This window comes from Castor canadensis, chromosome 4 (assembly GCF_047511655.1).
Source record: "Castor canadensis chromosome 4, mCasCan1.hap1v2, whole genome shotgun sequence".
Taxonomy (NCBI): domain Eukaryota; kingdom Metazoa; phylum Chordata; class Mammalia; order Rodentia; family Castoridae; genus Castor; species Castor canadensis.
The window spans coordinates 167,306,755-167,329,876 of record NC_133389.1 but is presented as its reverse complement, the minus strand read 5'-3'; the positions used below and the strand labels follow the sequence as shown (position 1 = coordinate 167,329,876).

The following is a 23,122-nucleotide window of genomic DNA, read 5'->3' as shown; positions in this document are numbered from 1 at the left end:
CTGGCTCCAAGGTTCACCAGGATTTATTTGGGAGCAGGGAGGGAGGCCTGGAGTCCTTGGCCACCCACTTCACTCCCGGCATGTGAAGATCCTGCCTTGTTTCCTTGAATCCTTTCTGGATAGAGGCTGGCCAGGCAGGCTGCAGCCTCAAGGGGAGTGAGCAGGAGTTGGGGGGCCTTCTGGCAGCCCCCCTCAAAGGATGATCTGGTTGGTGAAGCTGCGGCTCAGCTCCTTGTGTGGCAGAACAATCGAGTTCAGGATGAGCACCTCGGCAGGGATCCGGACACGGCAGCCTGCAGCATGGAGTAGGGTATAGTGCAGGTCAGGGGAGGGGACAAGGGCAGGGAGCTGGGGGCAGCATGGGAGATGGCTGCCCATCTGTGTCCCTGGCCTCATGCCCCCAGTGACTCACATAGGCCTGGCACACAGCAGGCACTCGTAAATGTTTGCTAAAGGAACACACACACACACACACACACACACACACACACACACACACGAACAAATGCTCCCCACAGATCTCCAGCCATCACCTGTGGCACTTCACACACACACACACACACACACACACACACACACACACACAGAGGAACAAATGCTCCCCACAGATCTCCAGCCATCACCTGTGGCACTTCCCAGCCCCAGCCCAGAGGGAAACCATACCCAGGATGGTGATGGCGGGTAGCAGTTTCCCATCCTTGAAGAGGCTCTCACTGTCCATGCGGGCTCGGGGGTCATTGGGGTTGGGGTCGTTGGGGGTCCCCTCCACGCGGGCCCAGCGCCCCACAGTGCTCCCCCAGCCCACGATGCTGTGCAGAACACAGGTGTGCTCCTGTCAAGCAGGATGGTGGAGGTGAGTGGGTTGGGGCAGGTACAAAACCGGGTGAGAGGGACAAGAGGCAAAGCCTGTGGAGCTCATCCTTCTCCGCTCTGGGGCAGGGGAGGGGGGAAACCTGGGCCCTCCCCTCAGCCTCTTGGATGCCACATGCTGCTGTGTTTCCCGAATGCCTACCTGTAATGCAGCTCCGTGAAGGACAATGCTCTCTCGGAGCCGTACACCCTCACCCACGGTCACCCCCTTCCCGACTGAGACGTTGGGGCCTAGCTGTGGAAAGGAGCATATACCAAGAGTCCTGGAGAGACTTGGGGGTACCCAGCTCCAATCCCTTCCTAGAACAGATAATGTGGAAGTGCCTTGCTCCAGACAACACAACAGGTCTGTGACAAAGTGGAGAGACAAGCACCCCCCAGCTCAGGCAGTCTCTCTGGGTGCCCCCACCCATCCTTATAGCCACCCTTCATCTCCTGGAGCTTACCACAGCTGATGGGGCCACTTTAGCAGTTGGGTGGATATAAACATTTCCTAGAAGCAGAAGAGAGGACCTGGGGGCAAATACCCCAAACCACATCTGGATGGGGAGGGGGTAGGGATTGACAATTCACATCTGGACCTGAGGTCAGGAGTCTAGGCTCAAAGGCAGAGAGGGGCAGAATGAAAGCAAAAGTTAACAATTGGAGCAGGGTGGGTACCTCGGATTCGTGGACCCCCTGGTGTGTGCTTGGCTAGCCTTTCTGGGTGAGTAATCTGGTACCGGCTCAGATAGAGGCGAGAAGCATAGAGAGCTGATCTAATAACCAAAAGTGGGGAAGGGGCTTAGGGGCCAGCAGAGTCCGTGCTCACCACCCCAAAGTCTGAACCCTCAGGTGCCCCCGCCTCACAATCAGAACCACAGACTCTGCACCCTGGCCCCTGCATACCCTGCAGACTTGATCTGGCTCCATATACCATCAGTGAGGTGCACATAGATCTGGCCCTGCCCAGCCAGGGCTGAGAACACATCCTGCTCCAGGCGGATGGTCCCTGCCCCGGGCCATGAGCCTGGAGAGTCTTCCCTGTCAGAGGAAGGATTCCCATCAGTTCCCCAAGCTAAGCCTGATCATGAGGTCAACCTCAGGAAGGAGTTTGAGGGACTCCCACTATCTCTCCAAATCCCTCTACAAAGGGCTGCTTGCAACCCAGGTACCTCTCCCACCCTCCTAGGCTTAGACCCATTTCCCATCTCTGCCCCAGGTCCAGAAGAAGCTCTCTGGATTTGCACATCCTCCTCCCCACTCACCCCTCCAGTCCCTCCCCTCACTGGATGGAATGAAACACAGACAGACTCACCCCAAAGCAAGGCAGCTGGTGAGGGCAGAGACAGTCACAGAGAGAGAGGGAGAGAGAGATGGTAGAGATGCCAGTTCAGCAGAAACAGAAACAGAGAGGCCAGGAGAGATGGAAAGAAGCAGAGACACAATGGAGTGAGAGATGGCTAGGAGGGAATGAGGCGTGAGATGGGAGATGGTGTGGGGAGGGGGGTTGTGAAGGCAGGGAGCCTAGAAGGAAATGGTTTTCAGGCCTAGAGGGGATAACCCTAGGATTGGCAAGCAGGGCTCTGGGGCTACATTCCAAAGGGGGCCAGCCTGAAAACACGTGTGTATGTGCGCATGTGTCTGCATGAGCATGTGTGCACCCAAGTGTGTGTTGCCGTCTGTTCTGAAAGACATCTCTGGGACACTCGGGGCTTGAGAGAAATGGACCAGAAGGGGAGTGGCAGGTGGTGACTGAGGAGGAGCTGGGATGGATAAGGAAGAGGGACAGAATGAGGTTAGAAGGGGAGGGATTCAGGAGGCTGGCTAGAGATGACGCATGGGAACTGGAGAAGGGAGGAAGGGGATGATCAGGTTTAGATGGCGCCTACAGAGCCTGGCATAGGCCAGGGATCTGTGACTGGATTGCTTGGGGTTATAGGGCCATGGGGCCTGCCTCACAGTTGCCCATCCTGTTGATTACGCTGGAAGACATCCCGAAGAGGCTTCAGGGCTTCTGGAGAAAAGAGGTAGATGCCACAGTTGATGATGTCACTAATAAACGTGCTGGGTTTCTCCACATAGTGTAGGACCTGAGGATAGAGAGGGCTTGATTCATAGTGGAAGGGGACTGCTGCCCACCACAGGCTCCTAAGGCCCTTTCACCTCCAGGCCCTCCTCCCTGCAGGCAGGGTGGACCTTCTAAAATGCTGCACAAATCTTGCACACATCTTGCTCCTACTGGCTTTTCACCATAAGATGACTGCTCTTCACCACCACCTCCATGCCTTTCCCTGCTCCATCTTCCCCAATTCCTGGGGCTATGAGGACACAGCTCCAAGCCACAGCACACCTCACCCATCTCTTCCTCTGGGAAACTCATCACCTTTTGAAACCCAGCTGATATCACTCTCCCTTGCTGCTCCAGAGTTAGCTATTCAGGCTTGGCACCCCTGGTCTCTGACTATATCTCACTGGGGAGACTGCCTTTTCTACCATACTGTGGATTCCTGAGAGGCAGGAATGTGCCTTTTGGACTTGGTTTCTATCACACCTAGCTTGTGCCTGCTACAAGACTGTGTGTGTATGTGTATATGTGTGCATTTACATGTATGTTTTATATTAAAACATGAGCAAATAAAAGAGGTGTGTCAAGGTCAGTAAGGCTCCCAGGCAGAGAGAGACCCTTGCCCATTATGCTCCCATCGCCATGATTATGTAGACACAATGCTGTTTCCTGCCTCTGTCTTTGCATATACTGTTACCTATGCTTACAGTGCCTTCCTGTTTCCTTCTTCATCTAGACAATTTAACTCAGCTTAGTCCTTACTTCCTGAAAGAAGTGCCTCTTACCCCCACCCTGCCAAGACAAGGCTCTGCTGAGCCTCCCTTGTGCTCCACAGGACCCTGTGCATACATCTGTTACACTGCCACATTCATGGAAATGAACTGTCACTCCTTCCCCCTCCTGCTAACAATCTCTCTCTCTCTCTTTATTCTTTTTTTTTTGGACATACTGGGGTTTGAACTCAGGGCTTCACACTTGCTAGGCATGTGCTCTATCCCTTGAGCCATGCCTCCAGCCTCCAATCTCCCTTAAAGGGCTACAAGATGACTAATGGGGGCCTGCCCCACCTATTTGACAAGACTTGGGCCCACCTCAGTGTTCTGGCATTCTCTAGAGTGTGGGTTGGGGGATGATGTGCACGGTGGGAAGCCCCCTCCTCTGCTCTCACCTCATGCGTCTGTGGATTCTCAACAATGCAGCCGTAGTTGAGGGATTGTGTCCTGTTAGCCTGAAAGACAGACATACTTGAGACAGTGATCCCCCTGCTCCAGGGCAGACAGGGCTGTTTTCTCCTTTCTTTTCCTCCCCTCTGACATCTGGCACGTAGCTCCACCACTGACAGGCCTTCAGCAGGGGTGAGAGCTGACAGCTGCCCTCCCCCTCCCTACTTCTGAGCAGCTAAAGGGCTCAGGTTCACCAATCACACCTCTGTTACTGCTGGGGCAGTACATCTTCCTCCCAGCACAGGTTCCTATGTTCCCACTCCAGTTCCTACTCCAACTGCAGGGCTGCCTCTGCCTCTGCTTCTCCAACACCCTCCAGCCCTCTTAGCCCCCTCACCGTGGTACCAAGGAGTAAGAAAGGGTGGCGCTGGTGTCTGTGGGCATCCAACATAGCACTCAAGGGGAAATCCGAGCAGACATCAGCATTGAGCACGAAGAATGCTTCAGGGCCCCCAGCCAGGATCTGGTCCCGAAAATGGTAGAGACCACCCCCTGTGCCCAGGGGGGCAAATTCCTGTAGGTACCTGTCCCCAGGGACCCCAGAGCCAGTTCAGTAAGATTCAAGGAGAGAGATATTATGAGCCAGGACACCTGACACCCCTTCCCCAATCTAGCCAACTCCCAGGAGTACTCCTGCCTAAGACCCACAGGGAAGCTCCATCTATGGAGGGATTCTAAGATGCTCAAATAAGAATCCCCCTAGTATGTGAGGGTGAACTCTGGCAAATACAGACTCAGCCCACTCCCAAGAACTCAAGAGCCCCTGCCCCCATATATGTGTGTACAAACACCTGACTGGAAGGTTAAACTCCTGCTGGGCAGTTTCTAGAAACTGGGTAAGGGCTTCGTCAGGTTGGTAGAAGCCAATGAGCAGAATCTCCTGCATCCCAGGGACCTGAAGACAAGGGAAGAAGTTGGGAGAGAAAGTATCTGATAAGAGGGAGTGTTGAAGGAGATCTCTGGCCTCGCCACAATTTCAATTTCAGTTGGGGGCCTCTGGACAATCACATTATTACTCTGACCTGTTTTTTCCTCTGGATAATGAGGAAGTTAGAGGAAGTCTCAGCCCAGAGACTTCCATCTTTTATATTTATCCACCCACCTGAATTGGGACTCACTCTAGAAAGACTTTGCCTACTAAGCTGCATTAAAGTATAATCCATTCATCTTTTCTTCCTTTTTCTTATCTGTCAGTCTATGCTGAAATCAACATGAGGTAAGGGTATCATTTATTGAGGGCCTGCATTGAACTGGGCACTTTACAGCTTCAATACCCTACAAATGAGGTTTAACCTCTACAGATAAGGAAATTGAAGCTCAGAAAGGATGTGAAGTTTGCTTGCTCCAGGTTTCAGAGCAGGAAAAGACTGGATTTGAACAAAAACTTTGCTTATCCCAATACCAAAGCAATAAATGAGCTCCACGGTGAGCAAGGAGATGAGTTTTGTGCTTTGTTATCATGAAGCTTCCCCATGCTATGGCTTTACCATGTGCCTAAGATTCCTGCTTGACTTTACATTCCATACTTTAAAATAGGCATGAAATCTTAGCAGGAAAAGGCCAAGAGAAAGGGGAGCTGCACTGCACAACTTCAAGGGGCACCATTCACATTGTCATGTGTAAATGATAGTCCTTGGAATTAGGCCTGGTGGGAAGAGATCATGGTTGGAAAAGGGGGAAACAGTGTATCAGGAAAGGAAATATGGAGTTACCTGAGCACAGGCTTCAATGTGGTGCTGGATCATAGGCACCCCTGCCACAGGGAACAGTGGTTTGGGCACCTCAAAAGACAAAGGCCTGAAGCGAGTCCCTGGGAGAGGAGAGAACATTGCAGCCTCCTGCCTCCCTCTGCCCCCACCTCACCAAGCACTCTAGCCCAACCCAGCCTCCTCACCCTTTTGAGGGCCTCCAATCAGGATCACAGCTTTGAGCATGATGGTGACTGTTACCTAAACTTCAAACCCCAATAGAGAATAGGCTCAGCTCACACCCCAATAACCCAAAACCCCAATTAACAATACTTGGTCCTTTCCCAGGACATAAACCCACAGTTTAGTCCTCCCTGGATACAACACTTCATAAATCTCATAGCTCAAATCCCAACCCAGACTCCAGTTGGCTTTCAAACTCAAAGTGATTCCACGTAAATTCGGAAACCCACATCTCACACTTCCATCACTAACAAACTTCCCTTTGGCCATGAACAAAGTATGCAAAGTCAGAGACTCAGAAGACCCCCTTTCCAGACAGCAAACCTCAAAAGGAAAAAAAAAAAAAGACACCTCTATCCCAATGACTAATTCTCAAATTACTGCATCTTTCTAGATGTTCAACCCTGAATCCCAACAGTAAGTCCTGAATATGAAATGGCAAACTCTGAGTGGGCCCACAGGTACTTAACTCAATTCTAAGCATGAACCCCAAGTACTGAACCCAAACTGATCTGCTTTTGACGAACCCCAATCCTAGCAAAAACAGTCTACGTGCTGAATACGAATCCTGAAACTAACCTCTATACGCTAAAGCCCGAATCAAAAGACAGATTCCCTTGGCATCCCAAACACTGAACCTACTAACCTCTGATTCTGACTGGTGTTGTATCTCTAGATTCGGAGGATTTTGCTGACCCTAGGAAATGATTGTGCCCAATAAACACTGGCCTCCCGTAGCCAAAGGTTGTGGGGCCAACACAAGCACGGTCGTACCGAAAGCCAGCTGCGACCTCCGAGCGGGTCCCCTCTCTAGGGGCAGCACCCTACCACTAACCCACCCGCCAGCCCTCCACCAGGTCCCTTTACCACTAGCTCCCCTTACGCCAGCTCTGCCGCTCGCTACTGCTTGCTCCTTCCGCGCACGTGTCTTCTCGCAAGTCGCGAGAACTCCTTCCCAGGGCCTGCCGGGAATTGTAGTTCTGAAGAGTCCTCCCTCTTTCCAACTTTATAAAACACCGGGAAAGCAGTGGATAGCGGGGGCGTGGCCAAGGGATCGAGAGGCGGGCCTAAATGAAAAGGAGGATGCTAAGGAGCAGAGGCTGGAAACTAAGATTGGGACGCGAGCTGTCTGGGAATACACCTAGGGGCAGAGGCCACAGTGGAGAACTAGGTCACAGAGGAATGGGGACTGAAGACGGCAGGAGTGTAGCCAGCCTTGAAAAGGGCGGGGTCAGAGCAAAACAGTCAAGAAAGGGGGGGGGCTAAACTGGGCAAAAGAAGAGAAGGCGGAGTCATAGCTCCACTGCTCGTCCGCTGCAAGTCCGACGGTAAGAGAAATACCATTTCAGATTTACTGTCTGTAAAATGAAGCACTGGACTAGGGACTCTCCATACTTCCCTCTGACTCCAGCATTCTGTGACTTTGGCATTTGGGTCTGGAATAAGTGTAGGGGTGCCGAGAAGAGGGAACTGCGACGGTGAAGAACAGAAGAGACGCAGAATCAGAGAGAGAGCAACTTTATTCATCAATCCGCCCCTAGGCTTGAAGCCAAGGAGAAAGGTCTGAGGGTCCCTTTGAGGCCACGTCCACGTGAGCGAAGCTCTGGTCCATGCCCAGGCTGTTCTCCACGTACACCTCGTACTTGCCACTGTCCTGGGGTGTGGCCCGGAGAATGGTCAGCGTTGTGGTGGCAGTGCCGATCTCGACGAACACCCTGGGGAAGGGATGGAAAGGCGGAGGGCGGAGCTGCGGGTCACTTTTTCGAGCGTACTGGGCCAGGCTAATTAGCCAGCTCTGGCCTTTGCCACCCAGCTCCCAGACTTCATTCCTTTCCCGCAGGGTTTCTGGTCACTGTACAGCTCAGATTTAAACCCCAGGTCCTGCCCTCTCTACAGGTCCCGGTCCTTGCCTGTCGTCCTCCTCGATGTCCTCTCCATCCTTGCACCAGCCGTTGTTGGTCACAGGCTCGCCCATGATTTGCGCAGTCAGCGTTATCGTGGTGCCTTTGAGTGCCTTAGTGTTGCCGAATCCCTTTTGAATCTTAGGCGGGACTACAGAAAGAGAAGGAGAATGCGACTCAGTGAGGGACCTGGGGATGAGATGGAACGGGGACATCACCTCCCCAGCTAATGTCTTGACCCTAAGTACAAGGTGCATTTCGACTCTCAGTATAATATTGAGCAAATTGTTAGCTTGTCTGGTTTCATCTCCTTAGCTATTAAACGGGACTTAACTTCCTGCCCCTCCTACTTCAAATAGAAGATCAAAAGAGATAAAGTGGGTGGAAGCCCAGGAATATTCACACATCTTACTGTGCCTTGGAGATAGCTCTGAATAGTGGAAGTTGCCCAGAGTTGGGAACCACAAAATCTGGCTCTAACAATGGCTCTGCCTCTGAAATGCTCTGTGACCTTGGGACCCCTGGAGTTCTGTGATCTAACAGCTCACTTATTGGGCTGGGTGGGGAAGAATGTCCACTGTCAGTTTAGTGATGCCTCCAGGCTGCATCTGGGGCTGTGCTCGACCAGAATCCTGTCCAGACTCCTGGCTAGGCACAGGAAGGTGTGCTGTTTTGTGCCCTTGACATGTGTACCTTCCACGTGTTGGGTATCCATACCATTCCCTGAAGGACCAAGCACAACCCTAAGCCAACAAGACACTCAGCTCACTGCTGGGGCTGCTTTAGTCTCAGGTCGGTCTGCTGATCAGGTTAGACTGCCGCTAGGCAGACAACATGCTGTTTCCCAGATACTGTAGGTTAAGGAGGTGCAAGTGCATGTGACAGTGTCCTTGAATGAAGCCAGAGTAGTCTAGGACTTCATGGTCTATAGAGCCATCATGACAAGACCATGTGGCTGTCAAAACCAATCCCAATCATCTTATTCTTCCCCTATATTCTTATCCCAAAAGTCTACGGTTATCAGTTCTGCACTGTAACCCCTGGTGGTAAACTGAGGTAAACCAAGTGGGGACCAGATTTTTGAGTACAGCAACCCCTCCATTGGTATCTTTATCCCCACTCATTCCCCTCCATGGGACTGGGCAGCACTACTACTGACACCCTAATCCTAGGTCAGCCCAAGCCCTTTTGGGGGTATAAACTGCTGTATAAGGGCACCAGGCAGTTTGGGGTGAAGGTGTTCAGTTAACCTCTTGGGGGCTTAGCTGGAGTCCAGTCTGCCAAGGCCAGGGCACCAGGTAGGAGCATTTCTACCATTTATTGCAACTACTTGCCCAGGTGTGGAGTACTGTCACCTTTTGATCAGAACAATTTTGACACTGTTCTGCTGATACAAATTACCTTTGCTCCTCTGGGTTTGGAATAAGCAGTTCACATGCCATTTCCAATGGAGATGGGATGGGAACTCCAGATCAAAGTGGGGACAGGAGAGGAATTTTACTATTTATCAAGGTATGAGTTCAGGCACCTCGTTTTTATATGCAAACATTTGCAGTGTGTCAGGGATTGGAGATTCTCACAGGCAAACTGTTTATGTTCATCTCTAAAATGACAGGTGGGCAAGATGGCTCTCTCATCCTTGCCAGCTGATTTTCACATCCTGTTATTTTATGATGATGGGGTTTGCTTCTTTCCTGGGGTCCTGGGAAGTCAGTGAGGCTGGGCTGCACTGGGCAAAGGACTGTTGGAGCTGGAGTCAAGGGGCCCTCAAACTCAGTTGGCAATACACCAGTGCCAGTGCTCTGTGTTCATGGTTGGTGGCTTCATTCCTTTTACTTTGCAAGATCAGAATTTTCAAGGTGGAGGAAACCATTCCTCTGAACACAGGAAACCTGGCTTCCCTCTTCCCCCCTCATCTCATGGCAGGGCAGTTTAATTCCAGGACCCAGTGATTCTGCATGGGAGTGGCCAGTCAAGGTACCCTAGCACCCAGCAGACCCCTAATTTGCCATGTGAACAAGAAGGTCCAAGTAGATATGCTCCTCAGTCCTATGAAAATGCTAGACATGGTTGCCCTGTGGATCCCTCACAGGTTTGCTCCATGTGCTCTGATCTGTGCTCCAACCCCAAGAGCCTGGGACTAAGGCCTGTCTTGGTTTCTTTTGCAGGTCTTCACACCGCCTCCTCTCATCAAACTCCAGGGTGAAGCCTCCTGCCCCTAGGTGGCAGGACCAGAGTAAAGGAGGCTGAGCCAGGACTGGGATGTGGGCCAGAGCCCAGCATTCCCCAGTTGCTATGAGGAAGCAGGTGAACAGAAGTGGGGCTGCAAGAGCCTGCCTGGTTAGAGAGTGTTGGTAACTCAGTAGATCTGCCAGCATTCTAGAAACTGCTGGAGAGAAGCAGACCACACTCTCCGCTCCCTCTAGGAATAAGGAAGGGTGAGGGTTCTTGAAGGTTAGGGGAGGGGTGGAAAGGTCCCAAGGTACTAGCTGCTATAAACTGGAATGTGTCCTCACTGCCCAGGGAAGGCCAAATGTCTCCTCCCAGGACTTACTCCCCGCCACCCAGCCCTCTGCAGAGACACACACAGCACACACAGATCCTGCTGCTTGCCCATTTTTATTTTTCTTGTGACAGACAGCTGCACAAACAGCTGGATGGCTGGGGGGATAGTCAGGACAACATGGGCAACAAAGATTAGATGGAAGGGGAAACTTCATAAAAGTCAATAAATAAATAAATATGAATAGGAAGAAGGGCAAAGGCCGTGGAGGAGTGAGTGGTGGGTACACCCCTAGGCTGGCATAGAGTGCCCAGAGTTGCATCCACTGGGACAGGAGAGATCCAGCTTGAGTGGCCATTCGCCTGAAGCTCTTGGTCTTTCTCCATTCTCCTTCTAGGGATGCAGCTGCTGGCCCTCCCCACCTCCCCTGGGCCTGCTCTTCTCTCCTCCCCACCTCACTGCCCTCTCTCAAGTCCTGGCTCTCTGGCACTGTCTCATTGTCCTGTCTCTGCCGCTCGGACACTCACCGCTAGCCCACTGTCCTGACACCCTGGGCTCCTTCTTCCTCCTCTGCAGCCACTAATCCTGGGTTCTCCCTGAGATGCACCATGCCCCCAACCCCCAGAACCTTCACCAAATCTCTCCCTCCCTATTTTATCCCTTCACATCTTTTCTTCTTCACTTCCCCATTTCCTTCTTGCCTCTCTTCCTGTTCCCACTCCTGCACAGCCTAGCCAATGGGTCTCTTCCTCTGGCCAGGGTGGCATCAGACTGAAGCCCAGGGGCCTGCCTCATCCCCTCAGGTCCGTGAGGTAAGGTAATAGCCCGGCCAGATGTTGCTGCTGGTGGTAACTGAAGCCCCAGGCCCACCTGGCTCAGCGTGGGCCCTGGAATGTACCTCGGGTGCATCAGTGGGACCCCGAGTTGAAGCGTGCAGCCGGGCTGTGGTCCACACTGCTAAGGGCTGCCGGGATAGGAGCGGAGCAGCACCTTGTGGCGGGTGGCAGCCTCGGCCCTGCGGCGCCTCTGCTCTCCCAGGAACTCCTTGAGCCGGTTGGTGGTGAAGGTGAGCGTCTGGCGGCGCAGCTTCATCAAGTAGGCATCCTGCAGCCATGGGTGGGCCAGGCAGTCCTGCAGGGAGGGCCGGCTCCTGCCAGGCCCAGCCAGGGAAGGTGAGCCAGAGCTGACAGATCCTGGAACAGGCAGGCTCCACCCCAGACCCAGTCCCAAACCTTATCCACCACTATGTGTGTGAGATTGGGTGGTTCTGGGGCTCAGTGTCCAATCCCTGAAATAGGGGCAGGCAGACAATTCTGCCTCTCCTAGGGCTATTATGGGCTTTAAATGGTAGGTAGAATAGCTATCCAGAAGAAACAACAGCAGTGATATAGACAGGAGAGGAGTTGGGGGTCCTTGGCCAGGGGGCCAGGGCAGTCTGCGGCCACGGTCAGGTAATGTGAAGGGTGGGCAGGTGGGGGCGTACTCACCAGGGATGTACTGAGAGGACCTTTCGCAAGAAGAGGGTGGCGCTCTGTGATGTGTTGGGGTACAGCTGGAAAGCATCGAAGCGGCCTCCCACAATCCGAGCCTCTGTTTCTTGGGGTTCTGGCTCATAGAATGGGGAGTGTCCGCTAAGCCTGTTGTGGAAAAAGTTCAGTTGATACATTCAAGCTTCCCATTACTGCCTCTCTGCCTTAGTGGACTAAGGGTCAACTCTTAGACCCAACGGACGTTAGTGTCCCACTGAACCCTGGGAGGCACAGTGCTCAGAGACCGTGCCACCCTGCATGGGGGTGGGGCTGAAGCAAAGCCAGGAAACTCACATTATGTAGGTGAGAACACCTGCTCCCCAGATGTCCGTGGCAGAGCCAATAGGTTCGCCCTTCACCATCTCGGGAGCTAACAGGAGACAGAGACCAAGCTGAGCCAGCTTCCCTATGGCATGGGAACAGGAAGAGGTGGGGAGGCCCCTGGGGGCTTGAGGAAAAGGACAATGCCTTTGTTGTACCACACTATTGGTACAACCAGAGCAGAAGGCCTTGGATAGACAGAAGTGGGATGGCTCCCAAGAAATGTGGACTACCCAAAGAATTAGCCCAGGAACTGAGTGATGGAGGTCCCCAGAACTCCAGAAAGCCGAGAAGCAGTATCACCAGCTTGCTTGGATCAGCGCTGAGCTGATCCATTCACAGAGTGTGGCTGACACCAAGATGAAGAGTCTTTGAAACCAGCCTGGCTGGCTCTAATCCCAGGCTTGCCCCTTCTAGCTATGGGACCCTGGGCGATTTACTAAGCCTGCCTCGCTCGTCTTTGTCTGGGCTGTAAAAGGTGACTTGTAGAATAACTCTAAGGAACAGAGATAATAAACATCAAACACATGACAGGTAGTTAAATGACAGCTCATGTTCCTTATTTATAGAACATAACATTGATTCTCCTGTCTTTCCAGCTTTAGCCAATCCTGCCTCTTCCATTCACAATCGTTGGATTGGACAATACTTCACGTCTATGCTTTTGTTTCCTCATCTGTAACAAGGGGTATTATGCCAAACCTCAGGGCTATTGTAAAGATAAATTTTTAAAAATCCAGGTAAAGGACTAAAGTCCACTGCTTACATACTGTAAGCACACAGAGAGGGGGTGGGCCCCGGAGGTTGCCTTGCTGGCAGTGCCCCAACCCCTACCCTGGCTGGCTGCTGGTCCCCTCACCCATGAACTCCAGCGTGCCCGTGCGGTGGCCAAGGGGCCGCAGGGCCTGGGGATTGTAAGGCTGGGCACTGCCAAAGTCCACGATCTTGAGGGCGTTGTCAGGGGCCAGCAGCAGGTTGTCGGGCTTGATGTCCAGGTGCAGGATGTGACGACCATGGAGGTAGTCCAGGCCTTGCAGCAACTGCACCACATAGGTAGCCACATCATCTTCTGAATACCGGAATCTGGGGGTGGCAGGGGCCAGGAAGTGACCTTCCAGTCAGCCTCCCTGACTCTGCCTCCCTGCTCCCCCAAAACATCCAGCTACCTGTCACTGAGCCCACAGAGGAGTTCCCGGTTGCCGCAGCTCTCAGCAATGAGCACGAGGTACCGAGGAGTGATGTAGGCCTCATGCAGGGACATGAGCCGCTCGTGGTGCAGTGTCCGCAGCACTTCATACTCCTGCAGGACTTGCCGCTTGCCCTCAGCGGCATACGGCACAATCTTGGCCATGAACGTTCGGCCTGTGGCATTCTCTCGGCATGTTCGCACAACACCAAAGCGGCCCCTGTGTGTGCAAGGGGAACGTCACAGGTTTGAGGAGGTGGGTACACTCCCATCATGAGGGGGGACGAGAATGTAGTGGCTGCAGTGTGAGCCTGCAGAGTTCAGTTCTAGGAACCAAGGTTCCAGTTCGAGCTCTGCACTTACTGGCTGTCTACCTTAGTCAAACCCCATTTCCCACCTCTGAAATGGGTGATGATAATAAGGCAATGTCTCCCTCTTAGGAGGGTAAAGTTTAAGCAACAGCTTGACCAACAAGCTCAGTATGGTGCCTGGCATAGATGAACTCAATAGTGAGGATCCATGTATCAACCCCTCCTCCTGCAAGCCCAGCCAGGAATCCCCGGGTTCCTCATATCCCATCCACTCCCCCGCTGCCCTTCCCTGCCCTGCTTGCCTGGCCTTCTCCTCCAGGAAAGTATAAGGTTTCTGAGGGAGGCCCTGCCGCAGAGCAGTACCCTTGGGAGCGGGGGAGCTGGCCACTCTCTTGGGTGGGCTGAGGCTCTGCACAGTCACCTTGGTGGGCTTGGGAGGAGGCTCGGGGGCAGGGGGCTCAGGGGCTGGGGGTGCAGACACAAAGGAAGTCACCATATACAGGGGAGTAGGGGAGGATGCTGGTTTAACCTCTTGAGGGGCGGGGGCTGGGGTTGAAGCCCCAGTGTCAGGGACAAAAGACTTGGGCTCACTTGGGGTGACCTCTGTTCTGGGTGGGGTAGGCTCTGCTTGCTGGGTGGCCTGCAGGCCCCTGTGCTTTCGTGGGGGAGTTTGGGGTGGTGGACCCATGGCCTTGAGGGAAGTCAAAGCCTGGCTGGGGGCTGGGGGAGGAGATAAGGGGCTGAGAGAGGCTGCCTGGGAGGTTGGGGAAGCAGGAGCTGGGATTGGGGCCAGTGAGGTAGGAGAGTCAGGAGGTGGGGCCCTGGCTGGCCCTGAGGTAACAGGGGTGTCTTGGTGAGTAGCAGATGGCCGAGTGGAAGAATCTAAGAGGAGACAAAGAAAATCATTACTGTGTGTCCTGGGAACCAAGTTGTGGTGCTCCAAGGAGGAGGTGGACCCTGGATTTAGGATCCCTTCCTTCTCCTGCCATCTCTACTCCGTACACTGACCTTCAGTGACCCTGATGAAGACCTTCTCCGAAGGGTTGCTAAAGGGTCCCTGCCCAGCACGATTGGCACAAGCCACACGGAACCTCACAGTCACGCCAATGGGTAGGTGCGTCACATTGTAGTAACAGTCAGGGATCCCTGAACTAACTGGGTGCCAGACAGACTCACCTGTGGGCAGCACAGGAGAGGGGAGGAGCTGAGGCCACAGGAGGGGTGGCCAAAGCTCCCTGTGCTATCTGCAAGCCCAGCCAAGAATCCCCGGGTTCCTCATATCCCATCCACTCCTCCGCTGCCCTTCCCTGCCCTGCTTGCCTGGCCTTCTCCTCCAGGAAAGTATAAGGTTTCTGAGGGAGGCCCTGCTGCAGAGCAGTACCCTTGGAAGCCCACAGAAAAGGCCTCTGTCCAGGGAGAAATTTGCTTTCCCAAGCTCCTCTATCTGTTCCCTCTCCTCCACCATCCTGCCTTTGCCCTCACCATCTACCCGCCGCTCCAGTGTGTATGTGCAAGGTGCTCGGCTGTCCCCTGGCTTCCACAGCACCAGTGCTGTATCCTGGTAGGTCTGGGGCACCTCTGGGGGTACTAGCTTCCCTGGGATGCCTGGCAGGAATAAAAAGAAGCCCAGTGATGGCGCAGTTAAGGGCCCATTAGGCAGGCCTTGCCCCACCATCCCTGTCTCTACCCCATTGGCCCTGCCCCAGGCTCACGGGCTACAGCCACGGTACAGGAACTGATGATGCTGCCTAGGACATTGGTGGCGGAGCACTCGTAGAGTCCAGCATGCCGCTTGCCCACCCGGGGAATGCTCAGCAGCTGCCGCCCATCTTTACAGGACACGATGACCACCGAGGGCTCTGACCGCAGGGTTTGCTTGTCTAGGGGCAGGGGAGGCAGGAGAGGCTGCTGAATGAGATGGCATATGTCCAGGCCCACCTAGTCCTGGCCTCCCCTGAACCATGCTCACCCAAGGCCTAGCCATGCCCATCCTCTGTATTTGGGACCATGTGTCACCCCCCCTTCTTTGTGGGAGATGTAATCTGCTTACCTTTCATCCAGGAGATGCGGGGTGCAGGGCAGGCTGCTGGCAGGCAGAGCAGAGTGGCTGCCTCCCCCTCCAGCAGCACCTGGTCCTTGAGTTTGATATGGAAGACTGGGGGGAAGTCTGGAGGAGAAGCAAAGCCAGCCATCTATGTGCGGGACTCTGGCCACTTACTGCTGAGGGAGGGGCAGGTGTGTATGAACCCTGGCATGTAGGGAGTAAAACATCATGCCACGCCTTCAAGACTTTTCTTGAAGTGCGAGACTTATCTTTCCCCAGGCCCTCAGCATGTGTTAGAACTATCTTTTTTCTTGCACCAAGCAGTAAAGATGCTTGGTAGGTACTTCATGTTTATAAATCACTTAGAACAGAGACTGGCACTAAAGATGAGCTCTATAAGCATTGTTAAAAACAAACCCATTTTGAAAACCATTAACAGTTAAAATTCTGAGTTAACTGTGCCCCAGTCCCTCTGGGGCGCCACAGGACAAGTGAAGGGCAAGGGACAGGAGGCAGTGACTTGAGCTGAGATAGGATGGGACGTAAATTCTGCAACCAGAATGTATAGTCTCAAAGATCTGAGGCCAGGACAAACCATGTTAGCTCCCAGAAGTGTGCCAGCCTCCTGGTCCTTCTTTCCACCTGGGGTCTGGGGAAGGTTCCTGGACAACCTGTGTACTCCTTCAAGTCAACTAAATGGGGTGAGCTTTTGAAAGGGCAAGAGACAGTACCTACATGACTGTAAACTGAGAAAAATAATCATACCAAGTTTAGAGGGGTTGCTATGAGAATGAAGAGGCATGTGCTTAGCATGTATCTGGCATGAAATAAGCACTCAGAAACATTAGCTCTTATTGTGGTTGTTATGATGATCTCCTCAATATGCCAGGGCAGAACCCAGGAAAAGAGGCTGTTTCAGCAAAGTAGAAAAGCTGCTTCACCATTGGCCGATGACCTTGCCCATGACTCAGCAGGGGCTGGGAGCTTTGCTCCAGTGCTGCTGGCCTATGACTCCTTAGTGCCATGAAGATTTGAGTTCATGATGCCTGGAATGTCCCTTTAGAAAAATTCTAATCTGGGGGTGGGGGTGTGGCTCAAGTGGCAGAGTACTTGCCTAACAGCTCAAGGCCCTGAGTTCAAACTCCAGTACTGCCATAAAATAAATAAATAAATAAGTAAATAAAGTCCCAATCTGGTTGTCTGGTTCTGGCTACAGGGGGTGAGAGGATTTTTTTTTTTTTTCACTTGGGCAGGGATAGCTAAAGATTTCTGGGAGCCCAGCTGCTGCTTCTGAAGGATCAGGAGGGAGGGTGAGCACATATGAACTAGACAGGAGAGGGATACTCAGGAGGAGTTTGTGATTGGAACATAGTATGCCCCCCCACTGTACCCAAGGAAGGATCCCCCTCTGAGGCTCCAATATATGGTAAACATAGTCTCATCAGTGATTGCCTCCAGTCCAAGTGAGGGTACTGGGTAGAGTGGAAGGAGAGGAGAGGAGAAATGTGACCCGGTCCCAGCTCTGCTAGCCCTACCCATACTCCCCTAGGACCAGCCCCAGTTGGTAAAGTGGACATGGGACAGACATCTTTCTGCAGGATAAGGATGCGGTTAGGAGACACTGCTCAGCAGGAAATCAGCTGCACAAGCAAAATGGAGCTGGGAAGGAGGCCCCAGGTGGGAAGGGATCATTTGTCCCCAGGCTTCACTGCTGGGTGCTCTCCTCCTTTCCCACCCTCCCTGTACCAGCTGGCCTCCCTCCCTCCCCTTCACTCACTACATTCCTGGCCGAGAATGGACACAGTCTCCTTAAGCCCAGCCGAGAGACAAGGCTAGAATGGTTCTAAACAGTTTAATCAAAAACTGGGCAAGGGTGGGCTGGTGGCTTATAAAGATGGTACACATAGCCTTGCCTGGTGGCTGGCTCCCGTCCTTCCTGCTAGTCTGGAAAACCTGGTCTCCTAAAGCCTTTCCTTGTAGTCCTTGAGTAGTGTTCCTTTTCCAGTTGGAGTGACCCCAGGTAGAGAATGTCTCCCTCCCTGCAGCCCCAGGAGACTTGGGCATGAAACAGACCAGAGCATACTCAAGGCCCTTCCACCAGCAAAGAGCCCTGACAGCTGCTTTTCCCAGTAGATACACCTTCTGTGAGGAAAAGAGGGACAAGGAGGGGCAGCCAGGCATTTAGAATTGTACAGGAATGGAGAACTGGCTGGGAGACAAAGCGTGTCTTTGGGTACACACTCAAGCACACACACCTGAAGGGGGGCCATGGGGGCAAGTAAGCATGATTCTGAGCTGCTTCAAAACTGTACTCAGGTACACAAACCTTCTAGGGTCTCTCAGAAGAGATAAGGCCAGCCAAAGCAAAGGCCTAAATAGAGTGTCCTTGGAGCCACTGCTGAGCCCTGGCTGCAGAGGGTTACTTAGGCAGTCCAACTCGGGCTGCTCCACTTACTAGCTCTGTGACTTGGACAAGCTACTTAGCAGCGCAGCACTAAGCCTGTTTTCTCACCTGTAAAATAGGATGATGGCGATAATTGTTCCTAAACGATGCTGCAGCATTGAATGAGACAGGGCTTGTAACATACTTAATAGGACACTTGGCTTTGCTAATTAATGGCAGCAGCTGCTTTGATTATGGTTGTTGCTTCCCTGATGCCAGACCTCCTCTAGGTAGCCCATTTCCCACCCAGCCAGAACTGCTCGCTGGGGCCAGAGGGAGGTGCTCACCCAGCAGGCCTCTCTTACCTGACTCACTGGGCACATACTGGTGACCCAAGTCCTCTTGGACACTGGCAGAGAGGTTTGGTTGCGACAAGCCCTTGCTCTTGTCCTTCCGCAGTCGGGAGAGGCCCCAGCGATGCCGACTTCGGCTCTCGCCTGGAGCTGTGCAGGCCCAGGCCCATAAAGCGTTTGTCCAGCCAGTACCAGCAAGCTCCCACCTCCCAGCAGCCCTCAGCCCAGACAAGGAAAAGCCATCTCTCCCATTCTTTCCCTGCTCCTACCCCAGCCTCTGCCTCTTACCCCTCCAGCCTTGCTAATTCCACTCTCAGGGCCTCCAGCACCTCTGCAGTTTCTTTCCAGAGGGTGTCCCCGGCCCCCTCCTCCACCTCCCAGAGCCTCTCTGCAGAGCACCCCACCATCGTCCGCCACCCCAGCTCCTCCTCACCTGAAGAGCCCGACGTGGCGCTAGCCTCGGAACCCAGAGACTCGGCAGAAGGCGTGGCGGCACCGGCCTGAGAGGCCAGCTGGTTGTGCGGCAGGCCGAGGCGTCGCAGACTCTCGCCCTCCGATGTGGCCCTGCGCAGCTTTCCGAACAACGGCGTGCTGCGACCTGAGGCGCCCCCCGAGTCCTCGCTGCTGCCGCTCCGCTGCAACCGGCTCGAAAGCCGCTCCAGAGTGGAGCTGAGCCTCCTGCGCACCGCCAGCACGGGGGAGCCCCGGGCCGAGCTACCGCCCTCTGAGCTCTCCCCATCTCCACCACGGGCCTCCCAGGCCGGGTGGCGCTGCGCAGGCGGGGTCCGCCGCAGCCTCTGGGACAGCGACAGCGAGAGGCGGCGGACTAGGCCAGGCTCCCCGACAGCCCTGAGGTCCTGCACGGAGCGCGAGCGCTCGGGCCGTCGAACTAGCTCCAGTGGGGTTCCCGCCGGGCTGGGCCGATATATGCCGTCCTCCTCTTCCGCCCCGCGGAAAGGGCCGCGCTCCTCCGAACGGGAGCGGCTCAGCAGCCGAAGCCCCCGCGAGAGGGGCGATTCGCGGCTGCGCTTGAACTTAGCCTCGAACACGGCCTCTGACTCCAGGTTCTCGATGCTGCCACCGAGACTGCTGCCTGGCCTGGGGGGCACCGTGGGGACCCGGACTTTCTCGGCAAGCCCTGGGGGAGCCCTGGCTGAAGGCACGCGCTTCTCTGGAGCTCCTGGAGGTGGGGAGGCTACCCTGGCGAACACAGCCGCGTGAGGCTTGGGCTCTGATGGAAGCAACGTGGAGCCCTGCGGGGGCTGGGCAGAGCCCGACAGCTGGAGCGACTGCATGATCTGGGCATAGGGCGTGAGGGGCAGCACTGGGGTTGGCAGGGCCACGGGGGACTGTGCGGCCTTGGAGGCTTGAACGGGTTCTGCCGTGGATTCCAGGGCCTTCTCTGGGGCAGGCTGGGGTGCCGAGGACTGGGGAGAGTCACTGGGTTTGACGGCGCGAGGTTCCGCAGGCTTGGGGATACTGGGTTTGGGAGCGCTGAGCCGCGCAGGACTGGGCGGCTGGGCCTCGCTGAGGGCAGACAGGGAAGGAGACTCCTGTAGCCTGCGGGCCCCAAGCCTGGCTACTGGGATCTCTAGGGGTGCCCCGGCGCGGCGGTGCCGCCCCCGTGGCTCCGCTTCCCCCTGCGAGAAGCTGCTGCTCTTTTGCAGGCCCCGCGTCTCGGGAGGGGGCTGGTGGTGCGGCGCTGCCTCGCTGGAGGCGGCTCGCGCCATCCGGGGGTCCCGCGCACGGCCCCCCAGGCTCTCCAGCAGGGGACCTCTGAGGCCGCTAACCTTTCCATCCTCCGCTCCTCCCCGCAGCAGCCGCTGGCGCAGGGCCTGCAGCCTCTGGGCGTACTCGCCCTCACCCAGGCCTCCCCGGGCCAGGCGTGTGGCCCCCGGGCTGGGACTTCTGCGCTGCGGCAGCTCCACAGACGCCGCCTTGTGCAGGCCCCGGCCCGGCTCCCGCGGCCCGGCCCGGGGCAGGGCGCTCTCAGCGGAGCTGCCCCTGCGGAGCTCTCCCCGCCGGGGACTGGGCCCAGCTGGGGGCTCCTGGCCTGGAGAGGGGAGGGCCTGAGGGCTGGGGGCCTCCTGGTCCTCAGAGGGAGCCCTTCCCTGCTCTTGCCAATCCATGGAGGTGGCAGCCCCAGCCTCCAGGGTCCCCAGGGCCTCATCTTCGGTGGGAATGTCGGTGAGGGACACCCGAGAGCCAGAGAACTCGGGCTGCAGGGGGCGAGGCACGGAGGGCAGCTCCTCCAGCTCTTCCTCTTCAGAGTCTGAGGAGGATGAGAGGCCGCCGCTCGCAGGTGGTCTTCTGGGCATGGCCACCCACACCCGCTCTGGGGGTGCCCGCAGCAGCTCAGGGATGGGGCGCAGCACCAAGTGGCACTTGTAGCTGATCTGGGAGCGCTGAAAACAGGGTATTACAGTCAGGCAGGAGCAGCCAGCGCAGAAGTTGGCCCTGGGGAAGGAAGCCTAGGCAGGCAGAGGGTCATGGGGCAGGAGAGGAGCCAAGAATTAAGACAATGAAAACAGGAATGGAGGAACAGGAGGGAAGGGTGGCCGTGGAGAAAAGGACAGGTGAGAGAATGAGAGGGCGGAAAGGACAGAGTCAGAACTGAGCCAAACTCACCTGCCATCTCCTCCTGGACAGGAAGAGCTTCAGGTGATCTGTGCTCACCTCTGCGCCCTTTGCTTGTGTCTGCGAACCCAGGAAAGAGGGCCTGAGGGACAGCTGTCTGTCCACCTAGACCCTTAATAGTTGGCAATGAAGGCAAAGGCCACTGGGGAGGAGGGCAGCAGAGAGAGCAGCACTGACTCTGAGCTCCTGGGAGTCCCCTTCCTCTTAAGTCCATCAAGACAATCCCCACAGGCAAGGTTCACTTCTGTGGACAAAGTCCCTGAACCTAAGGGAACAGTCTCCAGGGGGTGGTTTCTGAGCTTCACCAGGGCTCAAGGCCCTCTCTCCTGGTATGCTGAATACCCCAGGAGGCCTGTGCTCTTAGTGTGTTAGCTGACCTCTACTCCCTATCTGTCCCTATGGAAGGCCAGCATCCCAGACATTTGGAGCCATGGTGGTCCAGACCAAAACATAGGCTGTCCCCATCTCCTCATCTGTCTCCATGTAAGGCCAGCACCACAGATCTGGAGCCATAGTGGTCCAGACCAAGACAGAGGCTGCCCACTGCACCTACCTAAGCTGTCTTTCTGCTGGAGTTCATTTCTGATCTGAGGGAAGAAGCTCTTACTGCTAGAACTGGAGAATGACCTCAGTCCTCAGCTGACCCAGCACACTGCTCAATGGGGAGTCTACTCAGGTACCCTTTCTGAATTCATTTGCTGAGCCCCCACCCTTGTGCCTGGTGCAGGGTTTTGAAAATGAATGAGAACCCTGCCTACACAGAGCTCATAATGAGTAGGTGAGTCAAGCAGGCCACCCATACACTGTGGGGACCAGTGCAGTGGAAGACAGAGGTGGACACTAAGAAGGGAAGAAGATTGGGGCTGGTCTTGAGCACCAGAGAGTCCCTGAAGAGGAATCCCAGGATGGTGGTGGTGGGTCCAGACTTGTGCCTGGAGTCCATGATACCCCAACTTGATCATTGATTTGGGCCTCAGTTTCCTTATAAAAAATGAAAATACCTTCCTTTGCAGAGCTATAACGAAGCTAGTAGATCATATTTATATAAAATGCATATCGTAGTTGCTACACATAATAGGTGCTCAAGAAATGGAGCTGTTAGCAACATGGAAGGAGTTCTTCCACCTGTGTACCACCACTTGGCAGGACTAGACTCACTTTGAACCAAGGATGTTCTAGGGTCTCCTCTGCTGTAGGTCTCCTGTAAAAGAATGGGGATTAAGCATGGATTTAGCGTTCATTCGTGCATTCATGCTTTCAGATAGTCAGTGAATGTCTGAGAAAACATTCTCTAGTGAGCTGGAGGGTTGCATGTCTAAGGAAGAGGCTTGGTAAAAGTAGGTGGGTAGCATGAAGGATCTCTATAGTTGGTGGTGTTGGGGAGTCTTTGGAGCCTCATACTCACAGCCGGTCCTGCACCAGCACTTTGATGAGAAAGCCCCGAGCCTCCCTGCTCAGGCTCAGGAACGTGGTCTCCTCAAAGGCTACATTGTAGTTTCGGATGTTCATCAACGTAGTACGATCGTTTTCTCCAACAAATGGGGAGATGCCCGTCAAACTGTAGAGGTGGAGAGGGCTGTTGTGAGAGGTGGACAGCACCTTGGGGCTGAGGCAGAGCTGAAGTGGGACAGCAGGGGGATGGGCGGATCAGTACTGGCAATGGTGGAAGTCCCAGGTTGTGGGGATAGCCCTTTTTAGTCCACGTTCTGGATGCTCAGGAACAAGCAGTACCCTGCCAAAACGGCAGTGAGCCTGCACTGGTCTCTCTCAGAGCCCATTTCTTAAGGAAGGACATGGTGGTGGGAAGAGCTTGGACATGCAAGACGGGACATCTACGTTCATGCACAAGAGGTCCTTTGAGTGAGGAAGGAGCCGGAGGTGTG

General features: G+C 54.6%; 2 protein-coding genes across 22 annotated transcripts in view; both read right to left on the bottom strand.

The window, feature by feature from the left end:
- Gmppa (GDP-mannose pyrophosphorylase A) lies at positions 1-6,921 on the bottom strand. 2 transcript variants are annotated; one of them, XM_074071805.1, is made up of 13 exons: positions 6,718-6,921; positions 6,035-6,094; positions 5,853-5,950; positions 4,932-5,035; positions 4,478-4,664; positions 4,086-4,145; positions 2,812-2,942; positions 1,759-1,893; positions 1,531-1,628; positions 1,317-1,363; positions 1,013-1,105; positions 664-832; positions 1-293 (listed from the first exon to the last, which is right to left on the bottom strand). In XM_074071805.1, exons 2-13 carry the CDS (start codon positions 6,072-6,074, stop codon positions 193-195), a joined length of 1,263 nt encoding a protein of 420 aa, XP_073927906.1. In that variant the 5' UTR covers positions 6,075-6,094; positions 6,718-6,921; the 3' UTR covers positions 1-192. The 2 variants fall into 2 exon arrangements, with proteins under 2 accessions (XP_073927906.1, XP_073927907.1); XM_074071806.1 differs by lacking the exon at positions 6,035-6,094 and having other exon boundaries at positions 6,718-6,920.
- Positions 6,922-10,572: 3,651 nt separating this feature from the next.
- The window catches only part of Speg (striated muscle enriched protein kinase), a 53,723-nt gene continuing 41,173 nt past the window's right edge, over positions 10,573-23,122 (bottom strand). For all 20 annotated transcript variants that reach the window (XM_074071784.1, XM_074071786.1, XM_074071792.1 and 17 more), the window contains 15 exons: positions 22,645-22,797; positions 22,398-22,440; positions 21,231-21,299; positions 19,036-21,007; positions 18,615-18,752; positions 15,873-15,989; positions 15,535-15,702; positions 15,305-15,427; positions 14,831-14,998; positions 14,125-14,704; positions 13,492-13,731; positions 13,185-13,408; positions 12,299-12,374; positions 11,963-12,112; positions 10,573-11,625 (listed from right to left, as the gene is read on the bottom strand). In XM_074071784.1, the coding sequence (XP_073927885.1) occupies positions 11,433-11,625; positions 11,963-12,112; positions 12,299-12,374; positions 13,185-13,408; positions 13,492-13,731; positions 14,125-14,704; positions 14,831-14,998; positions 15,305-15,427; positions 15,535-15,702; positions 15,873-15,989; positions 18,615-18,752; positions 19,036-21,007; positions 21,231-21,299; positions 22,398-22,440; positions 22,645-22,797 (4,414 nt within the window). In that variant the 3' untranslated portion in view covers positions 10,573-11,432. The remainder of the gene's footprint in view (positions 11,626-11,962; positions 12,113-12,298; positions 12,375-13,184; positions 13,409-13,491; positions 13,732-14,124; positions 14,705-14,830; positions 14,999-15,304; positions 15,428-15,534; positions 15,703-15,872; positions 15,990-18,614; positions 18,753-19,035; positions 21,008-21,230; positions 21,300-22,397; positions 22,441-22,644; positions 22,798-23,122) is intronic.